At 43.9% G+C, this 21,099-nt stretch overlaps 1 protein-coding gene across 30 annotated transcripts in view; it reads left to right on the top strand.

Annotated features, from left to right (window-relative positions):
* The first annotated feature begins 3,622 nt into the window (after positions 1-3,622).
* LOC105287780 (Down syndrome cell adhesion molecule-like protein Dscam2) overlaps positions 3,623-21,099 on the top strand; it is a 68,055-nt gene continuing 50,578 nt past the window's right edge. For 14 of the 30 annotated variants that reach the window (XM_026969762.1, XM_026969764.1, XM_026969782.1 and 11 more), the window contains exons 1-5: positions 3,623-3,790; positions 6,974-7,155; positions 7,551-7,689; positions 12,732-12,902; positions 18,883-19,032. In XM_026969762.1, the coding sequence (XP_026825563.1) occupies positions 3,652-3,790; positions 6,974-7,155; positions 7,551-7,689; positions 12,732-12,902; positions 18,883-19,032 (781 nt within the window). In that variant the 5' untranslated portion in view covers positions 3,623-3,651. Of the gene's footprint in view, positions 3,791-6,973; positions 7,156-7,550; positions 7,690-8,865; positions 9,028-10,466; positions 10,629-11,291; positions 11,454-12,731; positions 12,903-13,563; positions 13,726-16,778; positions 16,941-18,882; positions 19,033-21,099 lie in introns of all 30 variants that reach the window. The other 16 variants (XM_026969774.1, XM_026969767.1, XM_026969784.1 and 13 more) reach the window with 5 other exon arrangements.

Genomic DNA, 21,099 nt, shown 5'->3' with positions numbered 1-21,099 from the left:
TTGAAATGATTGCAGCGACATCAGAGACCCGCCATTTTCAAATCGACAAACATCCTACAAAATAACAAATTTTGAAGAATTTTTTGACTAACATTTACTTCTTCTGTAATATTAAAATTATTAGCAGAAATGCATCCAGTCATTTCAACAAATTCGAAACGCGATGTATACTCGCGGAATTAAATAAAACTTATTTTACTAATATTGTAATTTTACACAAAATGTAAAATATTGTTGCAATACAAAAATTTATTATTGTAATAAAATATTACACATCTGTACATAACGGAACAACTCATCGCATCCAACTAGAGTAATAGAAAGCGCGTGTAATTAAGTAATTGCGCACATCAAAGTAATTGAGCAAGTTTCCGGAAAAAACAGATGCTTTGTAGAAATTAAGAGAAATACTTTAGATGTAGAAAATATTTAATAAAATGTCTCATATTCCACGAAATTGCAATAGAAGTTTTTATTACCTTTATATTTCCTGTTTTCCAACATATCTGTCCATCTTATGCAATCCATTAATTTATTGTTACACAAACACACACATTTATCTTTCTCTTGTAATATATTACATCTCGAAGAAGCAATGCTGGAGTTATTTCCTCGGAATCATCAATTTTTGCTACACAAATTCTCAACGCTGATATAAATGTTGCTGCAGAAGCGCTTTCATACATTCTGCTTTCGTATTGCATTTTTTGGTACAGTTTGAAATTGCATGTGCATTTTCGCAATCAGTTTATCCCTGCTGGCCGCTATTATCGGTTGTTACTTTGCATAATCGTCGATAATTACTTATCACCCAGTAACGAGACCATGAGCATTCCGCAAATATCCGCGGAGATGCGCACACACACATTCGCGCATGCACATTCGCACACAAATGTACATATTTCATATATATTTGGTCCATTGGCCGTTTCCGCCGCGTGCGACAAAGGTCGGCTAACCGGCAGTGCCGGTCCACCGTTTTTGATACCCCTAACGAGATTTTACTACATGTGACCTGTTATTTTTCCAATTTAAATAATTTATGAAACGACCATATAATGCATTATTATTATTGTACAACGCATAAAATGCAATGAATTATTATACAACGCATAAAAATGTATATACTTTTTCACAAAGTACTAATTCCGTTGATCGGCAAAGAAGGCCGAATTGTCAGACATATTTAATAAAACATGTTAATTACAGAGAATCCTTGAACTCTCTCTTGCGATAAAGTCCTACGTTTTATTCCATAGGCTTCTCCTGGCCCGTTATTTTTACATCTCAAATTTTGTACGTTCTATTAATTAAAATATAATTTTCGTACACGGATTAATAATTCCGAATTTACTTATATTTTCACGGAAAATAAAAATTAAACCTCAATGTGTGCCTCGGGTCTCCGATCCATCTGTTTCTGCATCCCCTGTGTCACGGTGGAGGGTTGGACATTAAAACTTCCGAACGGCCCTGGCACGCTGATGTACCCTTCACCCCGCGGCGCAACGTGAGTGTTCACACCGACGTGCCCCACCGCCTCCACCGCCGTTGCCGACCTCGAGATAGCCGAGGAGCAGCCGCCGCTCCGAAGCAAACGACGCCGCACTCTACGGTCGGTCGTTGACGGATCCGGAGTGCTCGTCTCTCTGCTCCGATCGTTGCGGTCGGCGTGCATCTTGTGTTCTTGCATATAGTACACACGATAGTGTCGTTGGTACGTAAGACCGGCGTCGCGACGTCTTACGCGCGCATCCTCCCCCGGAAGTGGAGGACGCCGATCTCACGGAGGCAAATCGGGAGCCGATTTTGCGAAATTCCTGTGGGTGTGTGCTCGTGTGTCTGTCTGCTTGTGTGTGCATGTGTGGTGGAACGTATCGGCAGTGATCGTGCCATGTGTGCATGTGTGCCGATCTGTGGGCGATCGGCCTGCGTCAGCGGAAGCTGGCGAATTCGGCAAGACGCGATCGCCACTGGTCGCTGGACCTCGATGGAGTCGTTGAGATGATGGACCAACAGCGATCTTTATGTCAGTCGGTTCACGGGAAGAGCGAGCTGTGCAACTAAGATCTAGGACAATGATTCTCTCTATGCGCGCATTTGTCCTTAATCGTTCTCCCGAACGCGACGGATCTCGGCATGGGGGGGAGTCTGCGTGGACCCTTTTTTATTTCTCCTCCGTTCCTCTCATATGGTTGCAAGATTTCGCTCTTTTTGTCGCAACGGGCGATTTCCTTGGCGACTGACTTTTTCTCTCATCGTTCCCCGTTTTCTCATGCAGAGGATCAGCATCGAGCGAGTCCAAGAGATTATTTTTTCTTTTTTTTCTCTTCTTCTCTGAAAAGAAGTAATCGCGAAGTAACATCTGCGCGATGAGCACGCCACGATCTCTTTACGGATCTTCCCTTCTTTTAAAGATTTTTGGTCCTCTAATCCTAGAATCTTTTTTTCGACTTTGTAGTTTCTTACACGCCGCCAAGTTACACGATGTAACGGCAAGTGACGTAAGTGTTGGCGTCACATTTCGTATTTTCGTCGCGATCAATCGACTTCCGCGAGCAACGCACTGGCTGACAATACCGGATAGGATAGCAATTTCTGATCGCGCGGTAGGTCCGCCACGGGGGGCGTGAAGGGGTCGTGTGAATTTAGCGGGGGTCCACGAACACCATCGTGGCCGCCTGGCTGGCTCCGAGGCTCCGGATGGCAGCATGGCGCTTACGGTTGCGAGGGTAGATTGAACCGCTCCGCACCCTGCGATCAATAAACTCGCCGAGAGGGAGCAGCCCCGTGACGAGCCGTTCAACTCCGCCACATTCTGGCTCCCCTTCAACCCCCGCGGCCACTTCATCCCTCCTCGTGCTCGCGCTGTTTTCCGCTTTCGTCCTCCCCGCTGGCTCGCTGTTCTCCAACCCGTAACCCCTTGCTATCAGCGATTCAGCACGTGCACTTCCACTTCGTTCCATGGCGAGATAGCACTGTCACGTTTTTGCGGATTATTGCGGACCGACGGACGCCAAAGGGACTTCTAGGCTTTTCAGAATTCTCCTGGCAACTTTAATTGCTTCTTCTTCTTCTTCTCGGGCGAGGGAATGCAATTATTTTGTAGAATCTACAAACTTTCCCTCTCTCTGTTTTTATTAAATTCAAGAGCTGATGCATTCGTTACATTTCCATGCTGACGCACGTCTGCTAGCAGCTTCGCTGACCTCGATTTTAATCACGAGTTCTTCGATGCCTACTTTAACCCGAATTCCATGTTTATTCCGGTGGGCTAGAGGATCCGTTGAATAATGATTACTTGGTTCCGGGTTATCAATCTTGCCGCCCAATCAAACAATATTTATTATCCCACAAGCGGAGGATGACCAATCATGCGCGGCTTGAGAGCGACAGGGATTAGCGTACGTGAATTCTTTAATGCATGCTAAATCGCTGCGCGCATTGGGAACGATCCTGCCTCTGATCGTCACCAACCAGCTGACCTTGAACTTAGAAAAGCCTTCTCGCGTTCATTCGCGAAATTTATTCGACTTGATACGTTAAATGTCAACGAAATGACCGTCTGATAGCTGTTGAGACACCATCGAGGCCGATACCAGTGGTGATCGCCTCGCGATCGACGAACGTAGCGTTCAATCAGGGTGTTTTATGCGAAATCAGGTGAAAATCAGTGAGCTCTGCGAAGCTGGGATAAGGATGTGGCGAGAACCTCCAGGCGGGGGGTGTAAGACACCCACCCACGTCATCGCTATGCTCCTGTTAGCTGCTTTCCTGGCATTGACAACTGGTGAGTCAACTTTGCGCGAGGAGATCTCATTCACGTCGCGTTTCGCACCACGTGCTTCGACGATCATTTTACGGAGCAGCGTTAATGGATGTCGGCCGTCTCGATTTGCGTCGGAGATCGGCAAGACATTCGCACAAGAGAGACATGCCGTGACTTCCGTGCGTGCACCGTAACAAAATATGCAACTAATATAAAGCTCTTAAATATTTTAAAATTAATTATGAATTAGCATATCTTTATATTATATTATATAAATTAATTTGAAGACGATGTTACATAAGAATGCTTAATCCTCAGATTAATTTATAATATATAATATAAATAATATGATAATTCCTACGTGTAATAGTCTTCCAATTAATTTCATAATTATATACAGATATATTTTATTGCGGTGTATGTAAAATAATTGTGCAGATTAATTATTATTTGATCTATTTTTTTGATTTTCGAGTATTTGAGGGTATTATTCCTCGTGACCCATCATAACGGTTCTCCTGCTCTTTCTTCGCGCAGCGTCCGCGTATTTTGAACCTAGCAGGCGGTTAGTTGGGACCGTGAAAGGTCCCAAGTATAAGGTACAGGCGAATCACGAAGTGCAGCTGCCGGAGGAAAGACTAAGATGAAGGGGACGGGGAGATCGAGGGAAGGGAACAGCTGCTGTTCCCAGAATGCAGGCTCACATCAGGCTGCGGAGAGAATTGCGCGCGCGGATCCTCGGCCACCAGGTGAATCCGTTTTTTATGCGGGATCTACTGGCTCCATCAGGAAAACTTGGCCACGCGGAGATCGCATCAGCATCGTAGATCTACGAAACGTGAACCTTGAAAACAAAAAATACAAAAGAATTCACCGCATAAATTTTATCGTAAACGATGTTGAAAGACACGTTCGATGTTTCGGTATCTGGCAGGAAGTCACAGAAATAGATGCACTTAAATCGAAGAAGCCATACGAGACACCAAACAAAGTCCGAGCTTAAGAATTTCCTCAGGCTGCTTCCACCTACGCGAGAATTGCGTGTCCACCCTCACTATCACCGAAATACGCGTTTAGCGCGTTGAGGAAACAACGTTGAGGAGATTTCGAAAATTCTGTGGGAAACGTTATAAAAAGCCACGGACGAAGACATCTAACAATGAACGATAATATTAACAAAATATTTGGGTAAAAACATAATTGATTTTGACTTGAATGAGCATTTTCAAGATCAAAATTGAACTTTGGGCTAACAAAAGGATCGGAACAAAACCTCAGCGGGAGGCTATTCAATCGATTCGCATCATTGTTCTTCGGCGGCTTGATAATTTCGAAATATTGCTCATTATTATGCAGATCACGAGGTTTCACGTTCCGACACATGCACGCACACACACGCGAGAGACGTGTGTGCCACCATACGCGCGTGTGCGCTGGAAATATATTCGATGCAGCGTGTCCGGACGTTTCGAAGCTACCTCTATATATAGATTACCGAGCGGTTGTCGACCGGGAAGAATCTCGTCTTTCATCGAAGAGGCGTGAAGGAGAGAGGTTTAATCTCGGAAAAAATTTTACGAGCCGCTTCTGCGATCGATACCCTGACGCAACGTATTACGTCTGTCACGAAGCTGCGACAATTCTCCTGGCCATTACATGGTACCGTGCACGCGCCATAAAATGCACAAAGAGACCAAGACACGAGCACCGGACGGTGCGCTCACTATTAAAACGACATGAATCCATCCGGCTAATCATCATACATAATACCCATGTATAATCCCTCTTAGTACCCTCTCGGTACCAGCATTATCGGCCCCGCACGAAGAGACTCAAAAGAGAAAGAAGGGTGAATATTGACCGAGACGTATTGCAGAAAAATTAAAACAGCGCACAACAATATTCATAAAAAGACGATAAATAAACTATTGCTTTCTATATACGCCCTACGTTCCTCTCTTTTCTTTTCGTCATCTGCTCTAATTTAATCTGACCAGTTTCGTCGGAGGAAAGTTTCTCTTGCAATCGACACATGAATGAAATGATTCGCAGAGCAAGGACGGGCGACAGCAAAGCTGCAGTCCCGCAGACCTAAAGTTCAGAGTGGCAGGCGGCGCGGATCCAGAAAAATTCGGAACACCTGTTCTTTATACCTGCGTGTAGGTATACCCAGCCGTTCGCCCAATGGCGCACGCTTCGCCCAACCGGTTCTTCGTGACTTGATTTTATACTTGCACCGGGTTTATTTGCTCTCGCTGGATTGCAGTCGTCGTCGTAGGTGAATCAGTAGGCGGCTACGTGCGAAGAAAGTAGTACGGTAGCCTCCTGCAGGTCGGCTTCTGCAGTCCTTTGCAGCGACGAGCGACTCGCATCACTAAATATTCGTCGATCGAGCAGAGGTCACGAACTATGAGTGACGTCACTAAAAATGACGTTTAAATGTTACATCTCCGTAAAACTTGATAATCATTACTGTGTGGAAAAGGCAACATTCTGCCCTTTGATCTGGCCTATGCACCCGTAATGAACTTTGCAACGAATGGCACGCGGTTTGCCATCGACGGAAAAAATATTTCTTGCTATCGATGGTATTGGTGGATGCGGGCAGCGCAACTCTGTCCACGACGGAAAAGGAATCACGCATTGTCGTCTCCCTTATGGTCACGTGACGTTGATTCGCATATTATTCAATAACAGGCCCTGACAACCTGTTGTTTGCTGCAATTGGCAACGCGCCAATTGAATGTGGGTGTCGCATATCCTGGTTGAAACGGATGATAAGCGAAACTCGAAGACACGGGACAAAAGGTCTCGTCATTCGTGACGCTTTAAATTAATTGTCTTCGTGCTAATTCCCGCAAACTGTCGAGTGTCCCTTACATTTCGCTGTGCGCACGAAACATTTCTTGTAATCAAAAGTCTGCTGCAGCGGTTTAGTTAAAATTGATTGCCGCATCTGCAAAAAGAAATATTCGTAGAGTCACGGCATGTCGTTTGTCATTTCGAAGACAACTGTAAAATGAGCCATTTATCTGAGAAACGATGAAGATAAAGAGAGAGAAAGAGAGAAACGTTGTTGATTTCGATAGATTCAAATTTACTAGAAATTCCGGAATTGCATGTAATTCTTTTGAAGATAAATGCTTGAATGATTCAGACGCTCGTACAACGTAATCAATAAAAATCTTTGCGTTTCGTTTGCAGTTGTTTCGGCCGAGGATGAATCTATGGGACCTGTGTTCGTCAAGGAACCGCCAAACCGCATTGATTTTTCAAACGGAACCGGAGCCGTCGTCGAATGCCAGGCACGAGGAAATCCTCAACCGGACATCATCTGGGTTCGTTCCGATGGAACCGCCGTAGGGGACGTTCCCGGATTGCGACAGGTATTACGTCAAGCTACGATATTTTCTTAAAATCTTAATCAATCTCATAAAAATCTCCGAAGAAACAATCTTTAATTTTAATAATATTCTTATATAAATTTTCTGTCGATACTTGCAGTAAGCAATTTCGGCAAAAATTATCGCAAATTATTGAAAATGGATTCTTTCTCTTACCATCTTGTAAGAAGCTATTCTTTTAAACAGCCGCCAACACTATCGGCCGTTTCTAGAGTCAAGTGCTGTTCAGCAATGTGTGAATGGGATCGTTAAACACCCATGTCATCCTACGTTCATTCACGCGATCGCGAAGGACGCGTCAATTATTTTGAAACTTGCCGAGCACGTAATTGTACGTTTGGTTTGGGATTTTACATATGGTTATTGATCCCACACAGGTTCTGCCGAACGGAAATTTGGTGTTCCCTCCTTTCCGCGCCGAGGATTACCGCCAGGAAGTTCACGCTCAGGTGTATAGTTGCTTGGCACGCTCCTCTGCAGGTTCGGTACATAGCCGTGATGTCAACGTGAGAGCCGGTAAGCGTCGATTTTTACGTTTATCCATTAAGGACTTCCCTTAAATTTAGCCATCTCTACGGAATTTTGACAGAGAATGTCCCAGAACTTGTTTGCTAGCAACTGCAACTGCAATCTTAATGAATTCTTCGACAAATTTGACATCAACTTTCGCTTTCAGAGAGGAAGAGAAAAAGGAAACTTTAAAGTAATCGTAACTTGGCAAGGAAAACTCGTTAAAATTGAAGTCAAGGAGTCTGGGATATTCTGTAATAAAAAAAAAGTATTTTCTCGTAATGTAATTACTTCCTTCAGAATTTTCTAAAAAAGAAAATTAATTTTAATTGAAGAGTTTTCAATTTTATATTTGTGTGATAGTTAATATTATACATATAAATCTTAAAAGCAAGCTATCTTAGGATAGAGTGTAGGATGGCTAAATATAGAAGAAAATTTAAAGAACATTCATTCCAGCTATAGCTGAACGTAGCATGATTCTACGTTCCATTTCTTCCACATTTGTCCGATGTTTTATTTTGGAAGGACTTTAAGTAGGTAAAAGGCATCAGTGTTGGATAACATAAAATCCGATCAGGATGCATTGCATCGCGATTTTAAATACTTTGCAGTCTCTGCCGCCGCCGTTTATACGAATCTATAATTTAATTTCGTTCTCCAGTTTTAAGCTAATCAAAATTAAGGATAATCAGCAAATTACTTGTTATGAGATTGATGTAATCCCATTTCCACGTGATATCATCGTATTTCTTGAGAGATTAAAAATATTATACTCCTGAATCACACAATGATGTCATTAGACCTGACGTCACGTCGTTTCATCGACTGTAATATGATTTTTCAGTAGTATTCTTATCGCATTAGTTAACGATGTATCTTCTCTTCCGCAGAATTTCATTTATAAGTCGTCTGCTTTAACAATGATAAACGCAAATTATTAAATAAATTGGCGACTGTTACATACATGCATCATAAGTAAAACGATAAAATTTTTTGATTATGTTAATTGATGAAATTATTTAACAAAAGCAGCGATTTTTTAAAATTATAGTCTCAAATTGTAATTCTTATCTATAATTGAGTCAAAACATTGTTGAAAAATTCTTAGAGCTATGGAGACTGGAGCAAAACTACACTTGACGCACCGTACACGCTATTTAACTGTGTATGAAATTATAGTTGTGGCGCAATACTACGACACCGACGTCAATAAGGAATACGCGATCCGTGGAAACAGTGCCATTTTGAAGTGTGTCGTTCCTTCTTTCGTCGCCGATTTCGTCAAAGTCCTGTCCTGGCACACGGATCAGGGAGAGGAGTTCGTGCCCGGCGATGATTTCGGTATCACTTTTCGGAGCATTCGAACAGCAAATTTACCGACTCCCACATCTCTCCTGCGAGCAGAAAATTTCATTGTTGCATCTTCGTCGTACAATAATCCTCGTCGACAGGAACTCGAACTATAGATATTATTCATTACGATTTCACAAGTTCGGAGAAATCTGAGGTTTCGTAATGACGCATGAAATTCACGCATCGACATGCGCAGCTGCCCTAAATGTCTGATGAAAAGTGAAATAAAATATTTCTCAGTTTGGAAAATCAGTTCGGAAACTCGTCTAAATTTCTTCGACATTTTTTATAAGTACATAATTAAGAAATGACACGTATTATCCCTCGCTATAATAACTGACACCATCCGTGCGACTCGGTCGCTTCTCGTATATTGATCTCAATTGCCGCAGTGGCGAAATGCAAATCCATTTGCGAGCGGTGCAACGCGAAAGTATATGGGTCGCTCACTTTCCACTTCCATGGGGCCAATACGTATACATTCATATATACATATATATATATATATACGCGTATCGTCATTCGTCTCGTTAACGGGTCGTTCCTAGCTCGTTAAATCGGGCGTGCTGGCCGAAACGATCGGATATTTGACTGACCTGTTGTCTCTCTCGGTTTTCTGTTAAACCACGTGATTATACGGTATCCGTCTCTGGCGTCGCGGACTATACAATTTAAACACGTTAGTTTATTTAGTAATATTTTACTTTCAGTCTGGCCTCTCTCTCTCTCTCTCTCTCGGGAAATAAAGCAGTTGCTGACTAATCGATGGCACCAATTTTCGTTTTTGTGAATTTTCGTTTTACTTTGAATTAATTTCTGCTAAACACTGCCTAATTGTCAATTTTACTCGGCATTTCGTAAAATCTACGCAAAAAATAATCAAGACTATTAATTGCGCGTAAATTATTTTTAATCACGGATAAATATGATTTTTCAAGTGCAAAACAAGTTTCACAGTCTCATTGAAAATTTTCTCGATATGTCATGTATCGACATATTCAGTCTGCATACGCACATATCGGGAATTGAACGTCAATCGATCGCACCACTGTCGTTGCGACGCCTGTCTCGTCGGCGACTGCGACATAAGATGCGACAATGCGAATTATTCTGCTCGCGGAACAACGGCGAGACTTATCGTCCGAGGCTGCCGTCAACGTCGTCGAGGTTCCACGGCCAGTTCAAGTTGAACATTACAATCTCTTCGTGCATCTGAAAGAAACGTTCATCACCGACCACGTACGCGTTTCCTCGCCTTGCTAAATCGCGTTTCAGCGTTCGAGCAGCTCGATGCATTGCAATCGTAAAACGCAAGCCCCGTCGCTGACAGTTCCCCCGATAAGCGTTCTCCCGATTATCGGGTGTTAAATGGCACGTTCGATGGAAGGAACGAGCTCGCGCGGACTTACATTGCTCGTTCGTTGCAGTGGTGCATCAGTATTATCAGTCCGAAGTCAACAATGAGTACGTGATACGTGGCAACGCGGCCATCCTCAAGTGCAGCATACCGAGCTTTGTCGCGGAGTTCGTTCAAGTCGTTGGCTGGCAAGATGACCAGGGAAACTCTTTCGATCCGGATCAGGACAACGGTACCAAATCCGAGACTTGTAGGAAACTCGGCGGTTGTTCCGAACGCGCGTGGGCAGCGAGAAATCAACTGGTCAACGTCGTCGATGTCGCGTGACAAGTCTCTATCTGAAAATAAGATTGCATAAAATAAGAAATCGTAAATACCTCGCGTGAGGCTTAAACTATCAAGAGTAATGACAAGTGCAGGAATGATTCTGGTTTAAACGATTAAAATATTTCACGCGCGCATCGGAACGGATGTTTAACGTTTCGTTTAATGAGATCGTGCTGTCGTAATTTCTCAGATAATCCAGATCTCTATCGCCGGATCCCTGCTTACTGAGAACTAGTTTTCGTAATTGCGTGCAAGCGGAGCGTAGGATTAAATTGTACCATGTGTCGGAGCTAGGATGAGCTACTGGCCGGTTGCAATCTTCTCGATCGTGATCGGCCGATCCTCTCCGGAGAAACTCATTTCATTTCTGCGGTCGAATCACGGTGCGTGCGTAACGAGGTATTGTCCTGCGATGATTTGCACGATGATGAAGGAATGCCGCGGCGTGCCCTGATTGAAGAGAAAATTGATTCCTACCGATTAGGCACGCAGGAACGCAGGGCGATGTTAGGAAGCGCGCGATGCAGTTGCACAATGGGCTATTATAATACGCTATTATCTTTCGCAGTCGTGACTCAGTATTACGAGGCGGAAGTCGTATCGGAATACGTGATACGTGGAAACGCAGCTATCTTGAAGTGCACCATACCGAGCTTCGTCGCCGAATTCGTGTCGGTGGAATCGTGGGTGGGAAGCGATGGCACGACCTTCAGACCGTCTACCGATTATGGTATACCATAAATGCAGCTTCCGTTCATTAAGTGCGCTTGTTCTCCATTCCTGCCAGAGGGGGAGCTCGATCCTGAGAGGGTTGATACCGCCGGCAGCAATTTTTATTCTCCTCTTTCACCTCGTCCACCTTTATTCATTCGTCTTGGGAAAACCGACCCCGACTGTCCTCGTTAATCTGATGAAACGGACGACGATATTTTGTCACTGTCGTTGTCGCGGCCGACGTGTACGAAGCGCAGAACGCTAATATATGTAATTCTTGAAGTCCTGGAAAAGAAAAAGAAATGAGTCTTAAAAATGTGATAGATAGTTCTTTCTAGTAAGAAAGAATCATTTATTCAAAGCTAAGAATCTTTGCAGATCTGCAAGACAAATCATTCTACTTGCTCAGAGATATATAGTATCGCATGTATAAAACATTCTAAGTATTCGCTGTCAGTAAAGCTGCATCTTGGTTGATTCGCGATAAGCAAACGCGCATTGCGCAATCTGCGTCATTATGCATTGATGATCATGTCGGCCGATGATTGCCCCGATGAGTATACAGAACAAGGAAATTCCCTTTCCGGTCGTATCGCCCTCAGTCTTCCTGCTGTTCGGACACCCGTCCCCTCGTCCAACTTTGTCAAAGTTCAAAGTGGCACGTGGTAACGATTCGTTTCCGCCGGCCGCGCGATCTGCTCTGACAGCGACTGAACGGCGGCGGCAGTACACGGCACACATGGGGTTTAATGAATCATCCGGTGGCTCACACGCCGCGAATTACGACAGGCCTAAGAAAATAAGCCGATGCCGCGTCGAGCGGGGAAAATCTCGAGGAAGCACGTCCAGGCTGCGCGGGAAAAAGTCCGCAGCTCGACTTTTCGATGTAACGGCAGGCTGCACCGACACTGCGATTCATCAGATTGGAAGTAATAAGCGCGAAGCTTGAAGGAACAGAGTTGAATCTGATGTTTTCTTAAACTGATGGTTATTAATATTAATCGCGTGATTCCGTTGTCGTGATCCATTTCTACTTCAGACATGTGAAAGTGCATTCACGAGAAGAACAGTCAAGTATAGAGAATTGTGTATAATCTTTTTCCTGTCTGATTATATACCTTCCTTCGCGCAAGATTGCAAACGTGATTTCACTGCTTATGAATAATTTGACAACCTGGAAATAAATGCATTTTGCTTTGCGTATCTGCACAATGCTCTCTTTAAACGACACGATGCGATTTTTAACTCTGATTTAATCGAACATTCGTTTATTTTAATCTGACTCCCCACGCAGTCGTCACTCAGCCATACAATCCGGAGATCTTAACTGAGTACGTTATAAGGGGAAACAGCGCGATCTTAAAATGCAGCATCCCCAGTTACATCGCGGAATTCGTTACTGTCGAGGCGTGGATTCGCGAGGATAAAGAGGTCTACCTTCCAGAGGATCCTGCGGTCGTGCAGGGTATTACATATCCATAGCGGTTTTTGATTATTTCAGCTATCTCTCACAGAAAATTAGTGCACGGACTAGAATGCCAGATATTTATCCTTTCTGACAATTAATTTTCTTTGCGGTTTAGTTTTTTTCTAGTAATAAATAATCTGGAAAGCAAGAAATGAAAGAGTTCAGTAATCACAGCAGCAGAGATTAAAACTTTACAGACTTTAATTTGAAACTTACTTTTAAAGTGAGAAAGAATAAACTGAGACTAATTCTGTTAATGCTATTACTGCGCGTTCCTTCTTTACGACCAAATCCTACGTGAATTTTCTGTGGGCGATGAAAGAAATCTGTCGCTTCTTTATGTCTGCTAATCCCGCTAACCGAAATAACATCTGCCACAATTTCGTGGGATTCGTCTACTCGGTTTAACTCTTTGAAGCATATGCGCTATATTCAAAAGATGGATAATATAAAGTAAATATCTCCTAAAAGAGCATAACAAAAGAATACGAAAAAATATTTTTATGATTTTTATGATTTTTATGATTCGATCGATTAGAACGATACAAAAATTAGCTTACAATCATCGAGACAATTCTAGTTGAATTCTTAAGAAGGCCTCTCTGCAATTGATCTCTCATCGTGTCTCAAAGAGTTAACACGTTGCCGGCGCCGGCAGTCGTTTCGCAGTTCTACGTCACCGAGGCCGAGAACGAGTACGTGATCCGAGCTAACAGCGCGATCATGAAATGCAAAATACCGAGCTTCGTGTCCGAGTTCGTCCACGTGGATCAGTGGGTGGCCGACGACGGGACGATTTACACGCCCGGACAGGAGTACGGTATGAGGCCGGTCGATGTGCGCGTTGTCCGCGAGACAGCTTCTATGTTTTCTTCTTTCTTTCCCGCATTCTCATTTCCCTACCACAAACGAGTTCTCGCACTTTCTTCTCGTTCGCTTGCCAACAACTGTCGTCTGCAGCTCGCGACCTGCAGTTACGCTCCAACTTTTACTTTCGGATCCACGATAATTCACCGTAGCTACACAAAACGAGAATGAGTCACGTTTGTAAATTACGCCTGCGAATCGTCGCACGTGTAATAATCGTCCGAGAGATTGATGCTTCAAAGACAATACCGAAATGGGTCTGGGAGAACGTTAACAGCTTCGACGGAGGAGCTGATAGCCTCGTAGAATTTTAATTGCTCGTCGGGTCAGTTCGAGTGGCGTCCGTCAAGGTGGACAATTTGTTAATTCGATACGACGATTACGGTCACGCCGTGAATGATCTTCTCTGTGAAATCGCGCGTTGCAGTGGTCCAGCAGTTCTACGAGACGAGGGTCATCGACGAATTCGTCTTACGCGGCAATACGGCGACCCTGAAGTGCCTCGTGCCCAGCTTTGTGGCGGATTTCGTAGATGTGATTGAGTGGGTGGCCGAGGACGGTTCGATGTATACCGCGAACAGCCAGCAGGAGAAGGGTACTTGACGTTAAGTCGATTGCACGAGACCAACCGTCACGGAATAACGTTACTCCAACCACCCTCCGATGTAATCTCGCTCCATCTTGATTGATCAAACTGCAATAATAGTCAGAATTAACGTCATAATTAAAGTCAACAAGTAATTTTATTTGCGAATTCATTTTCTATAAAATTTTGTCTACATTCTGGAATTTTTCCAAAATATTCATATCCCCGGCGGAGTGCTTTGCGAATTAAATTACCACGTGCATGTCCTAGGTGAGTGGAGACGCTCTATTCATGCATACGTGAGGCACACGCTCGCATTATTCGACAAAACGTGCATTCTCGGCCAGTGGAGAGCAGGCTTAAGGGTTGATGAGGTGGAACGCGGATTTTGTCTGGGAAGTTTACCCTTTCTGATCCGGCGATCGGCGAGGGTGAACGAAGGTAGAGCGTGCGGCTGGCAGTGGCCTCGTTCGACGTGGTATCCCCGGATCGGATTAATCCGGATTAATCGAGCCGAGAAGCGAATTAACGCCCGCGCGACCAGGTTGATCCACTTTCGGTAAAGACAGAGAGAGAGAGGATCGTTAAAGGGTTATTTCCGGCGACGTAATCGAATTTACTTTACAGCCGCGCGACGGCCGAAGATATTGCAATATTAATTAGTGGGACGAAGCTGCACGGTAGGCATCGATGTGTATTCAATTTCTTGTCCTCGTTACGTACTCATATGAACAATCGAGATCTCGTACTTAGGTCGCTTTCGTGCTTAGGTCATCTATGTTCAGAAATGGACATTTCTTATAACACAAGCCGCATTATTAAAAAATAATGTTAAATTCTTTTTATGATTATTGTAACGCCAAGAAAAAAATGTTATTTTAAATACTACTTGAAAGCGTGATGAATCAGTCTCTCGTTAATCTACCTCGCTCTCTCGCGCGCGTAATTTGCAATTAGATCAAGTCGGATTTGATCGGATCGATGTCCACGTGCAATGGAACTCCACCGTGCTCGTCGCAGGCACGATCGAGAAACTGGCAGTTTACCGATACTTGGCTTCATTGAAATTTTAATCGCCGCGATCAAAGCTCACCAAGGTGCACACCGGCGCAGCCCGGACAAACGCGCTTTTTTACATCCCTTTTTTTCTCTTTCTCGCTTCGTTTCAGTGGTCGCCCAGTATTTCGAGGTTCAGGTTTACGATCAGTTCGCGATACGCGGCAACGCGGCGATTTTCAAGTGTCAAGTTCCCTCGTTCGTGGCCGACCACGTGGACGTGGTGGGATGGATCGATTCCAACAGCGGCAGCTACGTCGCCGAGGAACAGTCATATGGTAGTTAAAACTGGAAGGGCGCACGTATCCTCCCTGGCAAGCCGGAAGGGCACAGGTTCCGTTTAGGGGAGGCGCAGATCACCGAACGAGAGAACTGGTCCGTGTTTCGAGCTTTCGGGTCGCTCGACGTGTCGCACGCGCTTTCTACACTTCTCTCCTTTTCTCCGATCGATTACTAGTATCATGTTTGCGAGGTGTATAAAGTGCGTGCAACGCGGATAGACATCGCTCTTGCGGTGTTGTACATTGCATTGCGTATCGCACGAGTGTGTGCTACTTGCTTATTGAACGTCGTATGTAACGAATCGTAATGCTGAATATCGATCGCCTATCTATTTCAAGACCAGTCGCACGACCAGTTCTCTTTAGATGAACGCAGGAACGTACTCTTTAGACGCCGTGACAACAAAGTTTATTTTAATTCGCCGACGTGACGTGAATAGAGTATGCGATTATGATACGTTTCGCCAAGCGCGATTGATCGAGTCATTGAAAGTCCTTACGACGATTACATTGAGAATAACGTAAGGATTGTTCATCGAGTTGGCCTAATTTCGTTGGAAATGAAAAGAAGTTTAGTTGGATGATCTTTAAATATTTTTGTGATTCCAGTAAATACGGCTTTCTCGAATAAAGAATACCTAAAGATGTACAGTTTGATTAAAAATATACATTTACTGCCTGGATATAGATTTGAGTAGTAAGATGTCTTGATTCCAGCTTTATCGCGATATGAACATTCAAATTAGATTCACTACATTGGAATGTTATGAATTAACTTGTCTCTTGTTGAATGCGACACGGAGACGTTGCGCAATATCAATTCTGGCTTAGCAAAATCTTGACTTCTCGGCAAAATGATGTATGGATCTTCACTTCGCAATTTTTCATTCAGCTTTTCCCGTAGTTCATAAATTTAGTTGAGATTGACAGGAAACTTGCGTAACGAAGCAGAATCCTGGAAATGATATTTTCATTTGCATCTTACAATTGAAATCATAATCAATCAACGAGCGATCGAACGCGTCCTGCGTGTAGGTAGATGTGCGCCTTATGGTAAAACCGGAAACCGGTGTCTGGTTGCAGTTGTCGGGCAGCGGTATGCAGTGAACGTGATGGACGAACATGTCCTTCGGGGGAACGCCGCAATTATCAAGTGTCACATACCGAGCTTCGTCGCCGAATTCGTCGAGGTTGACTCTTGGATCGAAGACGAGACCACTGATATATATCCTAGCGCCGATTACGGTACATGATGATGTGCAAGCAAACACTTGACGTCGCTCGGCGAGAACGCCGCGTGAATCTTCCGTAGCCTTTAGCGCACTCGCAATCCGCGAGATCGTAATAGGAATCACGTCGCTCGTTTCTGTGTGCATTAAAATATTTTCTGTTGCTCCGTTATCCCGAAGTCGTACGATTCTCGTGAGATATTTCTGTAACACGGAGTACTTCAGACTTAAATTATGAGGAAAGTATCTATTGACACGTTCGGAGCCGATTTTCTCATGTTACTTTTCAATCTCCTTTTTTCTTGTATATACCTTGCGTTTTGTTCAGAAGAACTGCAACTTCTTCGTGTCATGTGTTCCATAAGAGAGCGAATGCCTCGAACGATTGGTTCAGTTTGAAACGCAGAATTACGATAAACGATGGCTTAGTAAGCCATTAGTGTACCGCAATGTGGTTCAAGGATTCTCTCATAAGTCGTTCGGTAATGATACTTCTATGGCGATCGCATTCGCGCAAAAATTATGTTCCGATCGGATACAGGCATGAAACGCGCTGGCCTTGGTCACGAGATCCGAATATATTATACGATTCGATGGAGCAACGATTGTTGCACAGAAAATTTCCATTTTATGAGGGCCGACACACAAGAGGGAAAGAGAGAATGGCGAAGAAAGGGAAATAGGTATTTTCGCCGACGAGTTTAGCTGCAAAGTGTAACACACGAATCCAGGTCGTCTAAATCGTTCCATCGGCCTCCGCTCTGTCGATACCAGATGCCAATCGAATCACGACGTTACGTCACGATACAGATGCGCGCAAGATGCAGAATACAAGAATGCGTGTTTCATTTTCTGCGATCTCGGATGTCCCTCGTTTCGAAAGTACAACCGTGCAATGCGGGATTCCACGTGGAAATTCGTACGACGTTGACTGCCGCTGCTCGCGCTGTTCCAGACCCCCTCCTGCCCTCCTCTTCCCAGTGATTTATTTTTTTTTCCGATCGTTCGATCGGACCATTCATCTCTTCTCACCTGTGTCCTCTTCTGCGTGTGTGGTAATAGTTATGAATAACCGCTTGTGTGTGATCGCATGTAACCAGATCGCCCAGCCAGGAAGTTTCGTCTGTCGATGACACCCGGTTACAAAAACGATCCGATTCGTTAGAGGCGTCGAAGTTGCAATTTCCATCGCAGTGGAGTCATTTTAACGCGTTAATGGACAATTTGTTGTGATCCGCTTGTCGCGACAATGCTGATTCGCGTCTTTAATTAAAATCAGATTTAATTTCATGATAAATAACGTGCGAAAGTAATTCAAAAGTTATTTAGCTCATTAATTATTTATCGCATTCTCATACTTTTGTTCTTAGAATAAACGCACCGTCTCATTTGCACAGGTTTCTCGTAACGAATGAAAAGAACCGATCCTTCCTGGATGCATGAACGAGCGAGAGGAATCTCGCGCGCCTCGTGTCGCTTCACTTGCACAAGGATGAGGACGTGATTCCGCATTGCAACATCGCTTAATGTCTCTCCTTTGCGACGATGTGGCCGCGAGATTCCCATGCCGTTGTTTGGCGAACGTGCTTTGCCTCCGTAAAGAATTCGCCGGACGTTGATGCAGGAGGAGCATTGACGAAGGGTCCGCGGCTATTCAGCGTTCGACGAATTCGTACGCGAACAGTACTGCATGTATAATAATCGAGACGGCATTGTGCTCGAAGTCTGGCAATTTTACATTGTCGTCGTTCCAGCATCGTGCCGATCGTGTCTGGATAATCGAGCTTTCCTTGATACCAATAGTATGCGCGTGTTAATTAATCGAGTATCTAATTAAACAGTTAATAATGACGCCAAGCGAGGTCAGACTTAATAATTGTTCGATTATCCTGACGTGTCACTTACGTGGACCGATGTGCAATGATGACTAACGTGTCTGCGATTCTGGGCGGGCTTAGATGGAAAATACTTGGTACTGCCGTCCGGCGAACTTCACATCAGGGACGTCGGGCCTGAAGATGGATACAAGACCTACCAGTGTCGCACGAAGCACAGGCTCACAGGTGAAACTAGACTGTCCGCCACGAAGGGACGCCTCGTCATTACCGGTGAGTTAAAACGCAAAAGCGTGTCTCGTCTTTCTTTCATATGGAAATCACGATTCTGATTCAGCACCGCTCTCTTTAGTAACGTTTCTCTCGTTGATCCTTCGATGCAAGCGGAGGGCCCGGCTTCACATTAATCAGCGTCTCGCATCTGTTTCTCAGACGAAATCAGAATCGTATTTCTAGTTTCGGACCCGGATACCAGCGACTCGCACATTCTCTTCCGGCTTTGTAAATTAATACATTTAATATAATTATTCGTTTATTTTTATATGTATACATATATAAATTGCTCTCTGTAAATATATATTGTAAATATATATATATATATATACACAGGCACAGTGCAGTGATAAGAAGTAAATAATTAAGAAACTATCTGTGTAACACAATTCGCTTGCACTCTCCGCTTTAACGTGAGATATAAATTTATCCTTATCATAATGAGAAAATTTTCAATATTAAATATCAAATAATTTATATATAATACCTTGCAATTTTTTAAAAATTTGCCAACATTAATATTTGAACGTCATCATAAATCATTCATTGTATTACGAGGTGTCTGGGTTCGAAACTAAAGCTCGATAGACAATTGATTTTCCATAACAAAAGAATTTTATTCACAATGCTGACTTTGTTGTGATTCTTTCACAATTTGCTTATTTCACTGCCATGTAAGGTATTTATATATTATTAGAAAATCAGTTGTCTCTGCGAGTTTGTAATCACGTTCGATGAACGTGCAATCGTTTGCGCCAACGAGCTTGATCGACTTATTCGATTTCTCGAGTCTCCTCGATTAATTAGCAAAACATTAATTGTCAAGGAAAACAGACATTTTTATATTGTCCTACGAGCTCTTTTATCTTAGACGAGACGCATGTCTGGCATTGTAATGCGATCAAGCTCGCGGGTGAACCTGAATGCTGGGACAGGGTACCCCTGCGGGCACGCGCCACCGCCCGCCCAAAACTCGACTCTTGGCATGATCGGTTTCGAGAGCAATTGTCCAAAGAGAGATAAAAGATGAAAATGAGAAAGAAAGAGAGAAAGAAAGAGACCATGACTTGTGCGAAATTCTTTCGACGCTTCGCGGCGCCTTCCGCGATCTCCGGGCTCTGTCCTTCGCTCTCGCGTGGTAAGTTTACGGAACATGTTCTTTCAGCCGAGAACTCCTCCGTGTGTGGACGTTGCGCACGTTCCATACACGTGGCACTCAACGCAGCCGAGTTCCGTTCCGCGTTATAAATTACGTGGACTAACGATATTTCAGCCGTTAAGCGCGACAGTGGTACCAGCCAAGTTTCCGTCATCTCGTAGCTCAGAAGTGCGCTCAAAAGCGCGTTCCATCTTGCTATTTTGCTCGACAACAATTACAGGTCTTAAATTAAGCTGGAACGATTACGTAACAGACTGCCATATAATGGTGGGTAATTATTTAGATTAACGGAGCAACCTCGAATGACCTTGACCTTGACATATGTTGTCACGGTCACCCTCCTGAGTGACCTTCAAAAGGTTTTAGCCGTCGCTCATTGTTTATTAAAAAGTTATTAACAAAAGAAGTTTCGAAAATATAGTAGTTATTTTGAATATTGAAAGACATAAACGACGAATATGAACGAAGGAAGGAAAGTGATTTAACCTAACCTAATCTAATCTAACCTGGTTAGGTTAGGTTAGGTTATATTTTCCAAAACTGGAGCCCGGACACATATACGCTCGTTTTTCAGCCCGCTTCGCGGGAGGGCGGGGGGGAAGGGGCTTCGCTCCTCCCCCCGCCAGAATCCGTGCCGTGTACCAGGTGATCAAAATCTGTACGGTGAAATCTGTAACACCGGCTCCGGCGGGGGGAGGGGCTTTGCCCCTCCCCCCGCCCTCCCGCGAAGCGGGCTGAAAACGAGCGTATGTGTCCGGGGCTCCAGTTTCGGAAAATATAACCTAACCCAAACCTATTTCTGATTTAAAGGTAAAATTCCATCAAATATACTCTTTCGTAAACGTATATGATATCGTAAAATTATGCTCTATTCATTAAACTTTTTTGTTAATAACTTTTTAACAAAC

The sequence above is a fragment of the Ooceraea biroi genome, chromosome 5, assembly GCF_003672135.1.
Source record: "Ooceraea biroi isolate clonal line C1 chromosome 5, Obir_v5.4, whole genome shotgun sequence".
Taxonomy (NCBI): Eukaryota; Metazoa; Arthropoda; class Insecta; order Hymenoptera; family Formicidae; genus Ooceraea; species Ooceraea biroi.
Note: the sequence above shows the minus strand (reverse complement) of the source record. Positions and strands in the feature narration are given on the sequence as shown.